The sequence below is a fragment of the Stegastes partitus genome, unplaced genomic scaffold (genome assembly GCF_000690725.1).
Source record: "Stegastes partitus isolate 25-593 unplaced genomic scaffold, Stegastes_partitus-1.0.2 Scaffold24, whole genome shotgun sequence".
Taxonomy (NCBI): Eukaryota; Metazoa; Chordata; class Actinopteri; family Pomacentridae; genus Stegastes; species Stegastes partitus.
The window spans coordinates 770,245-788,633 of NW_007577755.1; the positions used below are offsets into that span (position 1 = coordinate 770,245).

At 39.7% G+C, this 18,389-nt stretch overlaps 1 protein-coding gene across 1 annotated transcript; it reads left to right on the forward strand.

Annotated features, from left to right (window-relative positions):
• Positions 1-4,606: 4,606 nt before the first annotated feature.
• Positions 4,607-12,674, forward strand: dclre1b (DNA cross-link repair 1B). The gene is made up of 4 exons (XM_008296402.1): positions 4,607-5,199; positions 8,104-8,269; positions 8,409-8,591; positions 10,161-12,674. The coding sequence occupies exons 1-4, from the start codon at positions 5,002-5,004 to the stop codon at positions 11,327-11,329; spliced, it is 1,716 nt and encodes a 571-aa protein (XP_008294624.1). The 5' UTR covers positions 4,607-5,001; the 3' UTR covers positions 11,330-12,674.
• Positions 12,675-18,389: the final 5,715 nt, after the last annotated feature.

Below are 18,389 nucleotides of genomic sequence, written 5' to 3' on the forward strand. Positions count from 1 at the left end.
TGGACAGCAATCACGCTGCTGCGCTGTGGTATTGTGTAAGAGTTTATGCTGGTGTGTCAGATATGACAAACAGCAAAAAGCACAAATAGAGACATCAGGGAAGCCTCCATTGAGGAGCTGAAGAGGATCAAGTCAAAGAAAATGAAGCACAAGGCACTTCAGCGCAGAGAGACAGAGTGGAACCAGGACAGTGACAGAGAGATAAAACGAGAAAGCCAGATGGAATAAGTGGAGAGTGCCTGCCAGAAGGAGGATATGTGTTCTCACCAGCTTGTTTTAGCCAAACTTCCTCTTCGCCCCCCCATGGGACATTTTTGGCTTCTCACACGTGTCCATAAATATCTCTACAGGAGTGTGCAGCACCACTGCATCATCCCTGAGGGGATATAAGACATAAGCTGCCATCGCCTTTGACTGCACCAATTTGTTGACTCGGATGAACAGAGGTGGCTCACATTGCCCTGTATTTATGTGGGATCGATTAATAGTGATGTCAGGGATAAGAGAGAGAGAGTTTTCAATGCCATTTCTGAAACACAACATTTCACACCCTCAATTCTCCTAGCAAGTCAAAAAGACAATTAAGTTAGCTGCACACGGGAAGGTGTACCGTCACTTTGACGCGCTGAGGTCAGTAGAGGTATGTGGACTTAAAACCCTGTTTTTAATAACAGCAGTGGCAGATCACAGACTGTGCAGCCATCTGCTTTCATAGCATCACTGCTGCTGTCTGTAAGCACTCTTGTCTTTTTTTTTTTTTTTTTTCCCTGCATAACAACATGACAGAATGAAAACTCATCCCTTTGACCGTGGCAACCTTTGGCTTGAAAACAGTTGCAGCTGATTTTATTCTTGTCACCATGGTTATGTTTTTATCATTCTGGAGAATAAAAATAGTGCAGCTTTGCTTTGTGCATATAAATCGCTGCTACTGCTAATGAGGATTTATAAGCATTTGAGGAAAATATGTGATGATGTATTCATTCAGGAGTGGTTTCTTGGCTATACAGCACGTAAGTTATCAATATTTCACTCAAGTTGAAACCCTGTTACTGTACTGCAGCTGTAGGCAAGGTGCTACATGGGAATTTCTTTCTTCTCAGAAGTTATGTATAATCACTCTAAAAATAAAGCATAGTACATCAGGAGTATAACTCTAATTTACCGTCTTGTTCCTTGACTATTTGAAGTTACCCCTGTGAGAGTGTGCAGTAATCTGAGGCTCTCCCAGTTGTCTTACTTATCGCAAAGCATAAGATGTGAATAGTAACAAGGGCTCCACTGGTTTCCTGCAGAGACATTTGTGCATGCATGAGTGTATGCACGAGTGTGTGTGTGTGTGTCTGCGGAGAGAGAGATAATTAACTGTAAAGCAGGGTGTGATTAATGCGCTCCTAGGTACGGGGAGAGGACACACATGGTGCGATAAGAGAGGGCTGCGCTGCAATCCCAGGTATAATCCTGAAAAGTGAGCAGTGTGCAAACGGAAGGGTGGGTGGGGGTGGGGCGCTACAATGGGCTGCTGTCATCGCCATAGCAACGCCCCCATTTAGTAGTACCCCCTTTTCCTCAGTATATCAGACACACACACAAAAAAAATGTACATATGTTACAGATAGTTGGCTGAGATGATGTTCAGGATGATTACCTGCATGACTATACAGTATATTTAACAGGTGAGTTAGTCACTGTGGTTACAGAGAAGAGTCAATCCATCAATGCCACAGTCACATAAACACCATTTTAATTGTGCATTTTCTAAAAAAAATAACTAAAAATAAACTGCCATATCTGCGAGGATCTTTTCTGTTATTTGTGCGTTTGTTAGATTAAAAAAAAAAAAAAAAACCTTCTCTCTCCTTTTAGAATCTTCTCATAACATGGACAGCTTAGAAAAAAAATGTCCTTCAGACTCGTTTTATTTTGCTGGAAATGTAATTGTCACTGCACAGCTGTTTGCTCTCTGTTGGCGCCATCTTGTGGAAAGTAGAACATATTTCAGCCATTTTCTTTCTCCTCTGTGGCTACAGTTTGTTATCGAACAACATAAACTAAGCTGAGTAAAACCGCATAAACTTTAAATTATGCTATAATGTGTATAATCTCATTATTGATTAATCAATAAAATGTGTAGCACATATGTTGGCTGTTTTGCATTTTTAATGTTTGTCTTTCACAACTTACAAACAATCAATCAATCAACTTTGACTACTGCATTTGTACAATGCTTAACAAAAACAAGTTCACAAAGTGCTCCATAGAGATAAACACAGAAGACACGCTATGAAATCAAGAAATAGAAAGAAGTTTGGGAAGCTAAAAAAAAAATTACAAATCCAAACTGTGGCAAAGACATATTTTCTTTTTTCTTTTTTTTCTTTTTACAAGAATAAATCTCATTTCCCACTGCATTTTAGAAGGGAAAAAGGCTTTTTGAGAGAACTTTTCAATCTGTACATGATCTATCAGTGTTGATGAATCTGCTTTCAGATTCATTACTGGTCATCATCACAACACTCGTCACTGTGCGCTGTATGCTGATGTCAGCCTCCCTTCCTGTCAGGCACAAAAAGGGAGGCTGACATCCCAATACTACGTGGTTTTCTTTTAACGTGGGCTCTTACCAAACATGCTCAGATGACTGGTTGATTAAGTTGCAGGTCCCGGCAGTTTTTACCAAGTCTGGAAAAACCCAGGAATACCCCGCAGTCTGAAGCATGATTCATTTTCATCCTGAGGGCAATTCAGATTTTAGATAAATCACTTGTTTTTAAATGTTAAATGGTTCAATAAATGTTTTAATGATCTTATAAGCTTTGCTTTTTGATGTTTCATTGTTATTGCCATGCAAGTTTCCTGTTTGTGTGCCTACATCTTTTATTGTACAGATTTATTGTATATGAGGCTTCCATACCTAAATGTACTACAAATTTTAAATAAAGATTGATTGAATGAATGAAAAAGAACAATCACATGACTTTTATTTATTAAAGTTCACTTAGAAGTGAATCACTTCAAGTTCATAAGTTTTATGTTTAGTGTATGTTCATTTTATTTCCATTCATGCAGAATTTTGTTTATCACTGACTAAAAGTTTTTGGTGAGTTTGCTGTCTTTAAAGCAACTCAGCTAGTCCAAAAAGTTATGTAGGACAGTTTTAGTTTTATATCGTAAATTTTAATTTACTGATTTAACTAATATTTATAGTTCTATATTATCTTGTGTCAAAAATAACAATAATTGGCAACTGGTTTGAACAGAATTAAGTTTTTCTGGTGGAAACTGGACTTTATATAGATATCTTTATCATCACTGGAGTCCTCACTGAGAAAACCTTTATCTTAACAAAAGGTTCTTTAAAGAATCATTTCTGCAAATAAATCTTTAATGGACCCCCAATGGTGCCTCAAACAACCATCTCAACTGTATCTTTAGGCACTATAATTTAGTTACTCTCAGGGGGAACACAGACCGCTAAAGCCTTAAATGAACTTGTGGATCCATACAAAATATCAGAAAACAGTGAATGGATTTAACTGCTGTAGACACAGTGACTTTAAAAACCTTCATGTGTGACCTGTAAATGTAAATGAAATTGCACCATTTCTAGGTCTTCCACTATAACACATTTAAACAATGCGTCAAGAAAGCCCAGCAATTTTTCCACTCTAACTCCCACCTCCCATCCTCCTCCACCACTTCCTACAGACACACAATCAAGAACGTTCTGACAAGCTGCAACTCTGTCTGGTTTGAGGCCTGCAACGCTTCAGACTGGAGTCAGAGAGCGATGAAGACATCAGAGACAATCAATTAGACTTCACTTCCATCCATCCAGGACATTGCACACAAACACTATGCAACCAAGACCACCAGCATCATGAATGACCCCACAGCCACCCTCATCAAGGACTATTTAACATGCTGCCCTGGCAAGAATTTCTACAGCACACAGGGTGGAACTTCCAGGTGCTGCACCAGCCTCTTCCCCCAGGCATAAAGACTGCTGAAGTCACACACTCTCACTCTGAAAATCTGTACCAGACTGTTTATGCGCAATATATAAGGTGCAATATAATGTTTTATTCAATGTGCAGTGCGCTTTAACAGGCTCTCTGTCCTAATTTGTACTATAGCTATGTATACAGATGCAAATGTGTGTGTATAAATAGAAATATATGAAATTATTTACTGTTCTTACTGTATTTTGCACCCATTTCATTGTTTTCTTATGTTTTATAGACCAAATATGATTAACTGATTCATTGAGGAAAAAAATCCACAGGTTAATCGATGATGTAAATAATAGTTATCTTATCAGCTCTAATTTCATGCCACTGAATAACACCTTCAGTAATTTAAGGAAAAGAACAACTACCCACATCACAGTTATTGATGGCGCTATAAAGAACCAGAAAAAAGCTTTATTTTTCTGAGTGGTTGGATGTTTTCATCGTGGCCAGTGGCGCCACCACAGTGTGACCTGTCGGTGTCAGTGTGGCGCAAACAGCAGGTCAGCAGCTACAGTATGAAACCAACGAAGAAGAAAAAGAGAGGAAGGAGGGGTTGAAGCGTTAAATTGAAAACAGAAATGGCGGGTTGTCAAAGCTGCACTCTGCACACTGAAAATGCAACGACCGGCCAGCTGAATATGTTCCAGACGGTTGGAGAGCTATTTTTGACATCAGGAGCGTCGCGAAGCATTAAAATAGCATGCAGCTAAAACATGCTAACCAGAGTTACAGCTGTGTTTAGCAGCAGGAATTCACTCCAGTCTTAGCTAGCTAACAGTTTAGTGTCTTTTTTAAAATTATTTTATTGCCAACAGTGAGTTGAGTTGTCGTTGACATTTTGGTTTAAAGTGTACACTGCAACGACATTTCCACAGAATACCAGTACGACAGCGTGTTAGTCGAAATAACTTTGACATGAGCAGCTGCTAAACATCTGGCGACGAACCTGTTAGAGTTACCTGAGCGTCCTCCAGTGAAGCCGTCAACGATGTCCGTCAATGGGAAAGTCATCCCGCACACCCCGCTGGCTGTGGACTTCTGGTATGTTCGGAAATGTCCAGGTACCCGGCTGTTCTTTCTGTCCCACATGCACAGCGACCACACCATGGGTTTGACCTCCACCTGGAGCAACAGGCCCATCTACTGCTCACCGACCAGCGCCGCCCTGCTCAGACTCAAGCTGCAGGTGAGAGAAGCTTCAGAGGAAACACACGCACGTCTGAACGGAAACACACTCGACCCCTGAGTCCAAAGCTGTCAGTGTCTCACAGTTTAGCAAGTGGACTGTCTTCTTCACCCAGAAAAGTCCATTCAGTGTAAGATGAAATACACCTTTATTAATCACACAGCAGCAAAGGGGATAGTGTGGGGAACATCAGTGAAAAAATGACAATATTGCACAGATCTGTAGAAATAACAACGTTGATATTGCACAGATTCTTCCATGAGTAGGAATACTGACATTACACAGATTTTCTCTGTATTTCACTCATAGTTTTGTTTTAGATTAGATTGCACGTTATTTTTCACCACCAATGGGGGAACTCACCTGTTGCAGCAATATAGATACAGGAAAGAGCACAAGAAAGTGACAGGAAGAAAAAGAGATGCATGAGCTGTAAGCACATAGCTACACCGGTATCTTAACCAACAATTAATGGGGCATACCCAGAGCCACTACAGAATTTTATCACAGCAGATAATTCAAGCAGAGGAGGCAAGGAAGATGCACAAGAGGCTCTTCTCATTACGCTAAATTTAGCTCTCTTGAGAGACGATCGAGCATCAAGGAGGCTCGCTGGAGGAACGATGAGTGAGGATACACAGGTGTATCCTTGATTTATTGTCAGTGAAGTCTTCCCATGACATAAAGGAGGCGTGACACAGCTGGATTATACAAACCATACTGGAGGCAGGACTGACAAATGTGTGTATATTATATATAATACCCAGTCACAATATTTGTCTTTTTATGTTGCGTAGCACTCTTTGTGTGCCATGAGGTTTTTTTTATACTTCATTGCACACATATGCCACTTAAGTCATAATGAAAACTGTTCTGTTAGATAGATGGAAATCATAAAAATACAGTGGTAGGCTTTACCAAAACAATGGGCAGATGATGCTGCTGTACCACACGCCAAATGTAATTGATGAAATTTTACACTGATGCATTCAAGGTGAGGATGTCTCATTTTGGTAAATACATGTTGCCTTGAATCCTGTCTTTATGCTTCTCTTCCTCACCTGCTCCACTCACATCTCTGGTAGGTGAGTTTAAGACTCAAGGGGAGGAGTCGAGGAAAGGAGTCGATAATGTTAGATTAGTGAAATGAGATGTGCCTGAGGATGGAAGAAAAATTGTAATCATCCTTGTATAAGCACAGCTACATCATCTGTCCACTGTATGCCTACCACTGCATTTTACGATCTCTGTCAGACGAGCTTACAGCCTGTATTTGCTTCTAATTCCATTCATAATGTGGCATAATATGACCAGAATGCACAGATGTCACACATTTGTATTTTCTTATTTAACTCACACACACACGCATGCAGTTAAGTATAAAAGATTTGTACAGAGTACTGTAAAGAGCTTAGGATGATTGAGTTGTATATATTGTACATACGTTTGCCCATCCTGCTGTGTCACACATCTTTAATGTCATGTGCAAGACAGACTTTGGCAAAGGTTACATCGAAGGTACACAAGTGCATCCCCCTCTTATAGCTTCTCTGATGAGCCTCTGCGTTTTAGGAATTTCAACATCCTTAATGATGGCGCACCAAGATTAATTCCTGAGTCATGGGCAGGAATGCAGAGGGGACGAGAAGGCTTAAAATCATCAAATGGGATGGGCTCTTCCAATTTTTCACAGCAGACATTTTAACTTGGCACATTTGGGAAGGCACCTTTGAATTAACGATAACTCAGTCCCAGTGAAGCATGAAAGTGAAACAGAAAATGCAAGAGCAGGACCTTCCCTAAGTGGAATGCAGCTGTTGTTAAATACCTGTCCTTTCCTGACTGTGACATGGTAAAATATATGGTGTGAGAAGGGTCGTGTCAAATCTGTTTCGACTTAGCATTTGACATTTCACAGCAGGAAAGGCACAGGTGGAAATACTAAAATTATTAATAGTGCCTACCCTTAATTTTGCTGTTAACATTTTAAGGACTTGGTATCATTAATACCGCCTCACTGTTTCACTGACAAGTTTTGCGGGGATCCCTGAACACAACACAAAAGTATTTATTATTAAAGGTATTATTATTGCCTGTGCAGTATCTGTTATCACAAGTCAAAATGTATGCCTTAAATAAGCTCTGTTGCTGAAACCAACAGATATTAATTTTAAAGTCTAGTCAGGATTCCACATTTTTATTTGTCACATTAATATTGAAAAACAAATAAGTCAGTGTAAAACACATGAATATGTACATAAGGTCATGAGCAATACTTCTAAAATTCCCCATTTCATATCATAGTGTAACTATTATGCAGCCATTTACATTTGAAATATTCCTTAAATATGTGTAGCATACAGAAAGGTGATTAACTAAATTACAAAAACACCCACAATGTCTTAATGTGTTGGGCTGCTGCTATCCATCAGAACAGCTTTGATGCTTCTGCTTCTCAGTATGAATTCTTCACAACTGTCAAACTCCAAAAGTTTCCTTCATGTGGTGCTTCAGCAGTCCTCCTTTGGTATTCAGCTGGGTTCTGATGTGACTGCGAAGGCCACAACATAAGTTAACATAATTTTTATACTCCACAAACCATTTCATGACCTTGTGCTTGTAGGCAAGCATCTACATTTGGTGCTTTGGTGTTTCTCCACTCATTTATTCAAGGCTGTCCTTGAATTTGTCACTCACCTGTTGCTTCATTAAGTAGTAGGAATAACACTCATAGGATATACCTTATATAATTATTTGATCTCGGTAGACTGTGTGGCAGATGTTTTTGTGTAACATTGAAAGTATATCAGACGAAATCTGAGGTTACTAGAGCTGGAGTAGATGTATTGCAGCGCTAAGATTTTTTTGTGTTATTCTCTATTGATCATTTCTGTTTGTGCTCAGGTGAAAGAGCAGTGGATCCATCCTTTGGAGCTCGGTGAGCCAAACCTGCTCCCGCTGGACGACATCGGCAAGGAGAGGCTCACGGTCACATTGATAGATGCCAACCATTGCGCAGGAGCAGTCATGTTTCTCTTCGAAGGCTACTTTGGCTCTATCCTGTACACTGGTCAGTTTCTCTAATGCGTCTCTGAAGTATGAAATATTTTCTAAAGCCGTGTTTTGTTTTATTTCCTGTCCTTTTTCATTTTTGTGTTTTCCAACATCATGAAAATCCATATTTAGCATTTATATGTTCTTAATTTCAGGTGACTTTAGATACACTCCTTCGATGCTGCGTGAGCCGTGCTTAAGGACCAACACCACTATAGACGTCCTGTACCTGGACAACACCAACTGTGACCCCAACCGAACTCTGCCAACCAGACAGCGAGCCACTCAACAAATCAAAGAGATCATTCGCAGGCACCCCAACCACACTGTTGTCATAGGTGAGTTTGTATAGACCTTTTACAACATATATTTTACACATAAATGGCTAGCTCTCTGTAAATATGTAAATCTTCACTTATCAGGTAAGTGTGTGACAGGTAAGTCATGATTTATTGTGACTGTATGTGCCGTTTTTGACAATGTAATTGCACAACTGCTCATTTATTCACAAGAACTAATATGTCCGGGCACAGCATTACCTTCAGTGCAGTTCAGTTTTATTTATATAGTACCAAATTCAATCATATGCCATCTCAAGTCACTTTACACAGTGAAGTCCAAACCTTACAATATGCAGGGACATGTGACGGCTGAGCCCATCTCAGACTTCCATTACCTTTGTCCCCATAAGTGCAGAGTCTGACTTGTATAGACATTTAGCATTTAATACCTAGTACATATGAGGAATTTGTGTTGAAAAAAATTGTAAATGTAGCATCTCCTCAGTTAAAAAATATCGAATTATCTCCCAGGCCTTGGGGCTGAAGTACAAAATCATGAGATTTTTTTTTTGGAAATGAAAAAATACCCAGCTAGTTTCCAATGACTGTGAAAACATGGGACAGTGGTGAACTCTTGTCTGCTGTATAGCAAGTTTCAGCTCATTATTTAGCTCTCCTGCCAGCAGCTGCACCGTATTGATTCACAGTCAGAGCTATCATGGCATCATTTTGGGGCAGTGCTTGCAGCTGTTTTCAAGGGGAAGCACCTAAAAATCCACTGTACAGACTTGTTTGCAGCAACCAGCAGACAGACACGGTTAACAACTGGTTGATGCACATTTAGGTGCATTTAGCAACCAAAGACTCATGTATTTCTGTCAAGAGCTGACAGAGAACAAAAGTAGCTGGAAGGTAGTGAACTTCTATCAGCAATGTTTGTCTGCATGACATCATTGTTGTGTGAGTGTGTGTGGCTGTGTGTGTGTGTCTGTGTGTGTCTGTGTGTGTGTCTGTGTGTGTCTGTGTGCGTGAGAGAGTGGGTGAACGATGAACATACTGTAAAGCGCTTTGTAGAACCTACCCGTCCATAATGTTCCTCCTTAACTGCCAGAAGTTGTTTGTTCACAAATTCCCATCATCAACTTAAAAGGTGATAAGTTTGTGTTGTATTCACAGACTGTTTCTGCTGCCCCTACGTAGGGCTGCAAATAAAACTATTATTTTAATTATCTGATAATCTATTGCTCATTCTCTTGATAAATAAGTTATTGATTTGGTTTATAAAATGTCAGAAAATTGTGAAAAATGTCACTCAGTGTTTCCCAAAGACGACATTGTGTTGTCCATAACCCAAAGATATTCAGTTTACTCTCAAAAAAGAGTAAAGAATCCAGAAAATATTCAAATATAAGACATTGTTATCAGAGATTTGTGACTTTTCTTTCTTGAAATATTAGTCAAACCAATTTGTTGATTATTAAGGAAGTTGCTCGATTGTTGACAAGTATTTGATTATTCTATGCAGCTCTACACCTAAGTGTCCAAAAAATCTGTTATTGCAGGTTTAATCTTGAATTCCTTGTTGTTGCTAAGTGCAGAGACACAGACCCTCATTCTGTCTTATAGGCCTGTATACACTCGGCAAGGAGTCCCTACTGTTGGATCTGGCGATGGAGTTTAAAACCTGGGTTGAAGTGAGCTTTGAGAGGATGGAGACCCTCAAAGCTCTGGAGCTGCCTGATGTCTTCACTACTGAGACAGGGGCCGGTCGGATCCGAGTCGTGAATCAATCAGAGATTTCTGCTGCCGCTTTGTACCAGTGGAACAAAGATCAACCCACGTTGGCCATCTTGCCCACCAGCAGGCCGTTGGTCTCCTTTCACCCCAGCGTCCACGTAGTGCCCTATTCAGACCACTCCTCCTACCAAGAGCTGGAGGATTTTGTCTCTGCGCTCAAACCTACCTCCCTTGTACCTATTGTGGGAAACTGTGTTCCTGGAAGTCTCTCTGCCTTGCTGCCAAGTAAAAAGCGCCATGAAATCCTGGTACCGGAGTCAGTCCGACACTACATGTTGAGACAGCCTGAGAGGCAGCTCAGCCCATCAGCATGCATGAGCCTTCAACGCAGGCACTTCCGACCTCTTGATCCTAAAGGTGTGATATTTGAGTCTCCTATAAGTGGATGTAGTAGGTCATATGAAGAAGCCTGGGAGGCAGAGTGCCTGGAGCAAGATGGATCTGAGGAAGAGATGGACACAGAAGGTAGCGAAAAGGACTCTGACTGCATCCTTGTAGACCTGAGCACACAGCTCAGCCCTGACAAAAACAAAAGACAGACTGGAGACATGTGGAACCTTAATATTGTCCAGACAGTCTCTGAAGAAATGGTGACGACAGAGTTGGAACCATTCGATTCATTCTCCCAGAGCAGCTTTGCTCCAGTGGAGATCTTAACCAACACCAAGGCCTGCGTGAAGCCTGTCAGGACCACAAGAAGGCCTTTTGAAGCTAATGCCAAAATAATCAGTAATCACCATAGCGGACATGGAAATGTTGGTAACAACCACACATCATCAGATGGAGATAGCATGAGTCAGCACAGTGAGATTGATCAGAATGACAGCGTGACATTATTTCAGAACATCTCCGATCGTGATTCCAGCACTTCATCCAGCTCCTCAGTTGTGCTGCAGCTTGAATATATTGAGGAGCTTGAAAACAGGCTTTTAAAGAATCTGCCTTTCTCAGAGGAGGACATTAAGGCCCGTGGCCTCCTGCAGAACAGCTTTGTTTAACACTCTCTCCTCTGTACCTTTGTGCGATTCAAACAAGGATGACATGTCTGATTTATAATGTGATTTGATGAGTTTTGCCTTCTTTCAAAGGCCTTTTTGTGTTTCTGCGTGTTGATATAATGCACTTTAAATAACTGTTCTGTCATAGGTACCTTCTTATTTAAGTTTCTTTGTGGTGCCATTTTTCTGTTGGTGGATTTTTAAAGAGTGTTGTGATCAGAAGGTCTTTGGACTGGAACAGTTCATGTGACAGACTAACATTTGCCCTTACTGTTTCCTCCTGGTGTGTAAAATAAGGGCAGGAAATGGTTATTAAAAACTATCAGTGTTTTGTTTTTTTATTGACAATAGGTTAAACTGAAGCACAGCCTTTTCTGTTAGTAATTTGTCACATTTAGAGGGTTTTCCACTACTCTGTGTTGGCCTGCTTTAGCTGCACTGAACAACAAAGACATTTCCACTGCGGCCTCCCAGCTGCTCAATAGGAGGATCGACCACTTTTGCTTTTGTCCAGTGAACTGCGCTGGAGACTACAGAGTTTTAAAAAGTGTCTTTAGTGTACTTTGTGCTTTTGGAGCTTCTCTCTGAATCTATGTGATTTAGATTTGGGTTTCACTCATGTGTCCTTGTTTGTACGGATACGAGCCTTAATTTACTGGTTACTGATGGTTCTCAGCTGTGCCAGAGCTGGCTGAAGTCATGACTTGTGGATGATGGTGGCACAGCTCAGCATGACTAACCACCCCAGTGGGAAAACCCCATATTGTCACATGTAGACGTGTGTTTATTACTGATTATCGGGTTTACCACCATCCTGAAAAGCACAATCATTGTTTGTCTTTCTACTGTGATCACCTGAAAGTCAGAGTCAGCGAATTTTGGACTTCTGTGAGTCACCAAAGGATGTTTCTGCAGCAAAGTGAGTTCCAAGCCAAAAGTCTATTCATTCTAGCCTAAAAGTTACAATGATGTAAGGAAAAGCTTAAAAGCAGTCACATATTTGCCAAATGCCACATCAGCCTTTTTAATTTAAACACAAAGTTTTGACTGTGTAAGCAAAGTCATTTTTAGGATCATATTCTTACAGTGATTTTCTGCTGGAACTTACTTTTAAATTGGAATAGTGATGTTAAAGATCAGTTGTGGTGTTAGTATAATGTGTGTTTTGAATTTTTGAGCCAAGAGGACGTTGCTACACTGGTAGTCTATATTTACAAAAACTAGCTTGTACTTACTGTGATTGTTTTTAACTCTGGTTGTTGTACAAAATAAAGCATTTCCCCCTCAATACATAATGTAGCCACTATGACAATGATCTTCCCTTTGTTAATCCACTACTGAAGACTAGTGTCCAATGGATTGAAAAACACAATTTTCTCAGAAAAATACTCTTACTATACCCTAATGCGTGTTTCTTTTTGTTGTTGTTGCTGCTGCTGCCAAAAAGGGGAAAAAAGCTGCTATTTTCAATTTTTGCAGGTTTAACATTAGAGGTCACAAAAACCAGCAGTGTGCCGGAGTTTAATACTGAACTCTGACAGTGAAGTGTTCATTAGGACTACAGAAGGAGCTGAGACCCTCTTGGAATGAAGACTATGATGATAATGATGATGATAATGACTCTCAAGCTACAATAAAAATTAAAACTTCAGCTGACCTCAAAGTGTCGCTATCATCTAACTTCGCAGTTCCCCAAATTATTTCACATCATTTTCGAACAGGATCCAACTGATCTCCTCAACTGAATTGTGTCCAAAGTTCTCAAAAGTTTTCCCTGTTTTCATATTTATTTAAAAGATTTCAAAGGTCCCAGCTGTAGAAAAGTTATTACTTTTTTATTTCGAGGCTCCTTTTGGTTTGGAAGTTATTACATTTTTAAATTTGTGTGTTTGAAAGCTTGCCTCTAGAGGGTGCCAAAGTTAGAAATGCTATATCATAATTGATGTTTTCTGAATGATGTAAGGATCCATTTTCATGTCCCAGTCAGCAGGTGAAATCTGGTTTTCATTTATCAAAGTGGGCTGGATTTATATGTGAATAACCAGATTTTAGCAATGTAACACAAGTAAAGTTTCTGGAGATTTGAGTCTTTTCCAAACACTGTGAATGTCTGTGTAGATTCTCAGCCATCCAGGTTGTGGTGATCTTACAGGCTTCAGTACAAAGCAACTGGACTTCTCTTTTAAGTTTGTTTCACCTGTCATCTAACAGGCAGAACTGATGAAGCCTCTTGGGTGAGAGGTGAAACAGCTTCAAGAACCTAAAAGAGAAGTCCAGTAGCTTTTCACTGAAGCTCTTAAGACTGTGAGAATTAACTTTTTTTCCCACTAAAACCTAGTGGTCAGTTACCTGTTGAATTGTATTCTCATCTCGGTCTTCTCACATTTCCTCTCGGCTCTGTCCAGGAAACTTGGTAGTAAAGAAAGATCCCTATGAAGCTTATAGGGAATCCAAATGTTTTGGATTGTTGGGTGTTTCTGTTTCTGCCTTTGTGAAGCGCTATGAGATGACTTGTTGTTGTAAATATGCGCTATACAAATAAAATTGAATTGAATTGAATTGAATATAAAATCCTCTCAACATAAATCATCCTTTTACAAACTCACTTTGATACACTGAATTCCAGAAAAGTCATTTATAAAGATCAAGTTTTAAAGGGGGCTGTTGCCTCGCAGCAAGAAGGTCGCCGGTTCGTGTCCCGGTGGGGGCACTGGGATCGATCTGCGTGGAGTTTGCATGTTCTCCGCGTGGGTTCTCTCTGGGTTCTCTGGCTTCCTCCCACAAGGTCCAAAAACATGTTGAGGTTCACTGGTGATTCTTAGGTGTGAATGTGTGTGCTTGGTTGTCTGTCTCTAAGTGTAGCCCTGTGATAGACTGGTGACCTGTCCAGGGTGTCCCCTGCCTTCACCCTAAGTCAGCTGGGATAGACTCCAGCCCCCCGCAACCCGAGTGAGGATTAAGCGATGTATAGATAATGGATGGATGGAAGTTTTAAAGGTAATTACTAAACTACTGCATTAAAGTAACATTAGCTTTGGTGTCTTGTTGTTAATGAAAAGAACAAAAAACTGATGGCCTTGTGATCTGTAACTGTAAAGTCATTGGTCTTAGTAGCTGCTGACATTTAGTGTGTGAAGCTTTCAGTTTCTCTCTATTGTTTGTTGTGAACTGTATTTACACATGGGATCTGTTGTTCACTACATATATATCAAAACGATGTACTCGGACCCCTTTTATTGTCACCTGCAGCTGTATTCCCAAGTGTTAGACTATAAGTACTTTATACCTGCGAACATTGTGGAGCGTCTTTACCTTTTCATTTAGGAAACAAATAGGACTTCTGAATGTGTTTTATGCAAATGACTACAATGTAACCTACATATTGTCTTTTCTGTAAATTCATTTTGACTACTAATAATAAACCTGTGTTATGATAAATTCCTGCATGCTGTATTTAGCTTTATGAACTCAGCAGCATTGTTTGTTTGCCACAGGAAAATATCCATCTTTAGAAAGATTTATTTCACCTGAAATAAGGGAAGACGAGATCCACACTGCAATACTTGGAACCGTTAAATGCAAATCGAATACAGGCTCCCTAAGTGTGAATTGTTTCCTCGGTAAACTACACTTTTATCTGCAAATTAAGGTAATTTGTTGTCCCTTCAAAATTGATGTTTCAAACATTCCTAACTCGTCCACATAGCGTAGCACAGCGATTTGTCCTGATTCTAGTGTAATGAAAGCTTAAGAGTCACAGCATTTTTCTGTTGCAGTGCCGTTATTGCCCCCTAAGATGGCAGTAGTTTGCTAAAGAAATCTTTAGACGTTTTTACTTTATGTCTTCCCTCTCCTTTAATTTGAGTTTTATGTTTTTGCAGCAGATATTATTCCCATTTAAAAAAAATCATGTCTTTTGAACAAACTCTAAATTTCCCCCTACAGTTTTATATTAGGATAATTATCATTATATCATATGAACTAATGAAAACGTTATATTACAGGAGGTAGCATATACCACCATGGCAACTGAATCTAAAAATTACCAGATGCCTGCAGTGCTCTGGTTGAAAACCAAGCTTTGACCAGTCGTTTCCACATAAGACTGGATTATTGTATGAGAGCAGTACTGAAGCATGAATGCAGCACTAGCAGACTACAGAGCAGGACCAGCTGTCTGTTCTTTTACCCACCACACAAAGGTAGTTTAAAGCTCTGCATGCTTTCTGTTACCCTGACAAAGAGACAGAAGCTCATCCACCATCTGCTTATGAAGCATCACCTGAACCTCTTGTACCAAAATCCTCATTTCCAGTAGAGTGATTTGCCCTAACACACCACATTAATGAATGGACAGGGAACACCAGAAGATCAAATCTCCACACCAACAGTGGGATCCAGTGTGTGTCCAAATCTGTCCGGAGCAGTGCATTGAGCAGAGTGATACCTCTCGACAAACAGCACCTCAGATCCAGCTGTATAAACATTTTTCATCTTCCCTGATCCTCCCACCTCTCATAAGGCTGCGCTCTCTCGTGTAAAGTCATCTCTGTGTGAAGTTCAGATATCTCCGAGGTATCATGTTGTGACATTATGAAGTCGGCGTCGGTGGGTTGTCACAGTGACAAGCTGCCAACAGGAGTCTCCTCATGAGCTCATAAAGGATGAATGACCAGCGCCTGTGTGATGTTTCACCGCATGTGAGAGAAACTTTCAGCTCGGGGCTCACAGGCGACACAAATACTCATGACGACCGGTGATGAACGAAGTATTCACTAATGCAACACTATAAATTTTACTTAAGTCAGAAAAATGTAAATGTTCAGTGCAGGGAAAAGTCCCTCTACATAAGATTTTCCACAAAATATTAAATGTAATGATTTTGTTCGACTTCTCGTCTGGCTCTGACACCCTGGACTATATAGCTCCTTAAAAAAAAAAACCTTAAAAGACGCAAGGCCAAACATGCTGCAGCACCTGGCTAAACGCCTGCACCGGTAGATGAGCTTGTATGAGGACTAATGGCAAACAGAAGAACAATGAGTTTCAGGTTTGATATAAAAGTTTGCATGATTGCTTAAGGCAACATCAGAGTTCTGTTAGGACAACCAACGGTCAACAGTATGCAGAACTAATCGATAAAAGTTCCCAAGAACCTAAAATACTAACTTTTAACTTAATCACTTATATCTTAGAGTCACTTTAAAATATGCTTGCTTGTAGGTAATCTCATTTACCATGTGTAGTTTTAGTTTTTTAGTCAGGTAAGTCTCCATAATTGACATTCCAATTTAATATAGTCAGCGAAATTAGTGTTTTATAAAACTTTTGTAGGGTTTAAACTGTAATATTCAATATATCTAGCTAAATTCACATTATAAATTACACTATAGGTTCTTCACCTCAGTATTTAAACTGGTAAATTCTAAACGGCAATCTTATTTCTCTGCTGGAAGACACTTTAGTTTGACGACTGTTGTAGTACATGTGCTATGTAAAAAACAGTAGCCTGACTTTTGATGTGACTTTTTGTCCAGTTACTATTAGACACCTACACTTTGGCCACGCAGTACTAAAAGGCATGCAGTGTTGAAACTTTTCTGCACAGTTCTTTCTGTATTGATTTAAACCTACTCAAGTTAAACCTGAGACTTGGCACTGTAATGCAATAGCCTTTTATTTATTTCATATTGAATATCCTAAAGAACAAAAAGTGTCCACGTATTTTACTTACAGTTTAGGCTGTATAGCATTATTACATTATGATTACTGCTGTATTAATGTGTGAGCAACAATTAACAGCTGTAGCAGCTTAAAGTGAAGCTAGTCTGAGCTAATTAACACAGGTATGTTACTGATGGTTAATTGTTTTTATTTTACTGATTAATTCTCGGTATTTTCAATTAAACTGACAAAGCAAGGCATGTGGCACCTTCACACGGCTTTTGAATGGAACTTTAGGCCAAACATTAATAGAATAATTAAAAAAAAAAAAAAAAAAAAAAAAGATGATTGAAGTCTGGAATGCTTGATGTTTTTGCCTGAAAAATCACACTATTAGGAAAAATAGCTGCCTTATCTAATCAAATAACCACTAGTAAAGACTGTCAGTATGCCCTGATACTGTGGTTTTATCTGAGGGGGTTGGTGCCAAAGTGGGCCAAACCACATTTACTAATTTTAGAGAAAAATGGGGTCAAAATTTTGTGTTGGTAAAAATAATCATGGTTGTTAGAGGAGTCATTAAATGCATCCAAAGCTGTTTCAACACAGTCCAGAGATAGAAGCAGCTACATTGTGAGGACTGACTGAAGTTTCAATTTCGCCTTTTCTTAAGCTGAGTGCTTAAACTTGAGATACTTTTGAGGAACATGGTGTAGAAATAGAAGCTTGGTGGTGGTTAAATACGTTTTTTTTGTTTTTACTTTACCATACCTACAAGTTGAGTTTTCATGGGGCTTGAGGTTGCACTGTCCACCATCTTGAATTGCAAACAAGTGCAAATAACTGCGCTCGCCAGCAATTCCTGCAGCTTAGCCCAGTTTGCTGCTAATTTTTTCTGCCAGAACCGTTATGGGCCAAACTTGAAAGTGGCATTGTGACATCACTAGTGGGCTGTTGGTTGGACCACTTTGCCACAAACTAGTAGACCATAAACACTTAACAAAAAAACATAAAACTCAACTTGGGATTTGCTGTGGTTTGGCCCATTTTGGCACTGAACCCCTCATCTATTGTATATTGATTGTATGTTTGGTTTGAAGAGCAACCAAAGTTGTCAAATATATATAGTGGAGTTAAAAAGTACAATATTTCTGGACTACAAGTACAAAGAACATCAATATACTGCTCAAAAAAATAAAAGGAACACCTAGACAACACAATGTAACTCCAAGTCAATCACACTTCTGTGAAATCAACCTGTCCAGTTAGGAAACAACACTGATTGTGAATCAGTTTCACCTGCTGTTGTGCAAATGGAGCAGACACCAGGTGGAAATGAGAGACAATTAGCAAAACAACCCCTAAAAAGGAGAGGTTCTGCAGGTGGTGACCACAG

Excerpts from the sequence above, each read along its gene's own strand:
- dclre1b (XM_008296402.1), top strand. The coding sequence starts at position 5,002 with ATGTCCGTCAATGGGAAAGTCATCCCGCACACCCCGCTGGCTGTGGAC. Across the intron at positions 8,270-8,408 it reads TGGCTCTATCCTGTACACTG|GTGACTTTAGATACACTCCT; the intron begins GTCAGTTTCTCT and ends TCTTAATTTCAG. Across the intron at positions 8,592-10,160 it reads CAACCACACTGTTGTCATAG|GCCTGTATACACTCGGCAAG; the intron begins GTGAGTTTGTAT and ends TCTGTCTTATAG.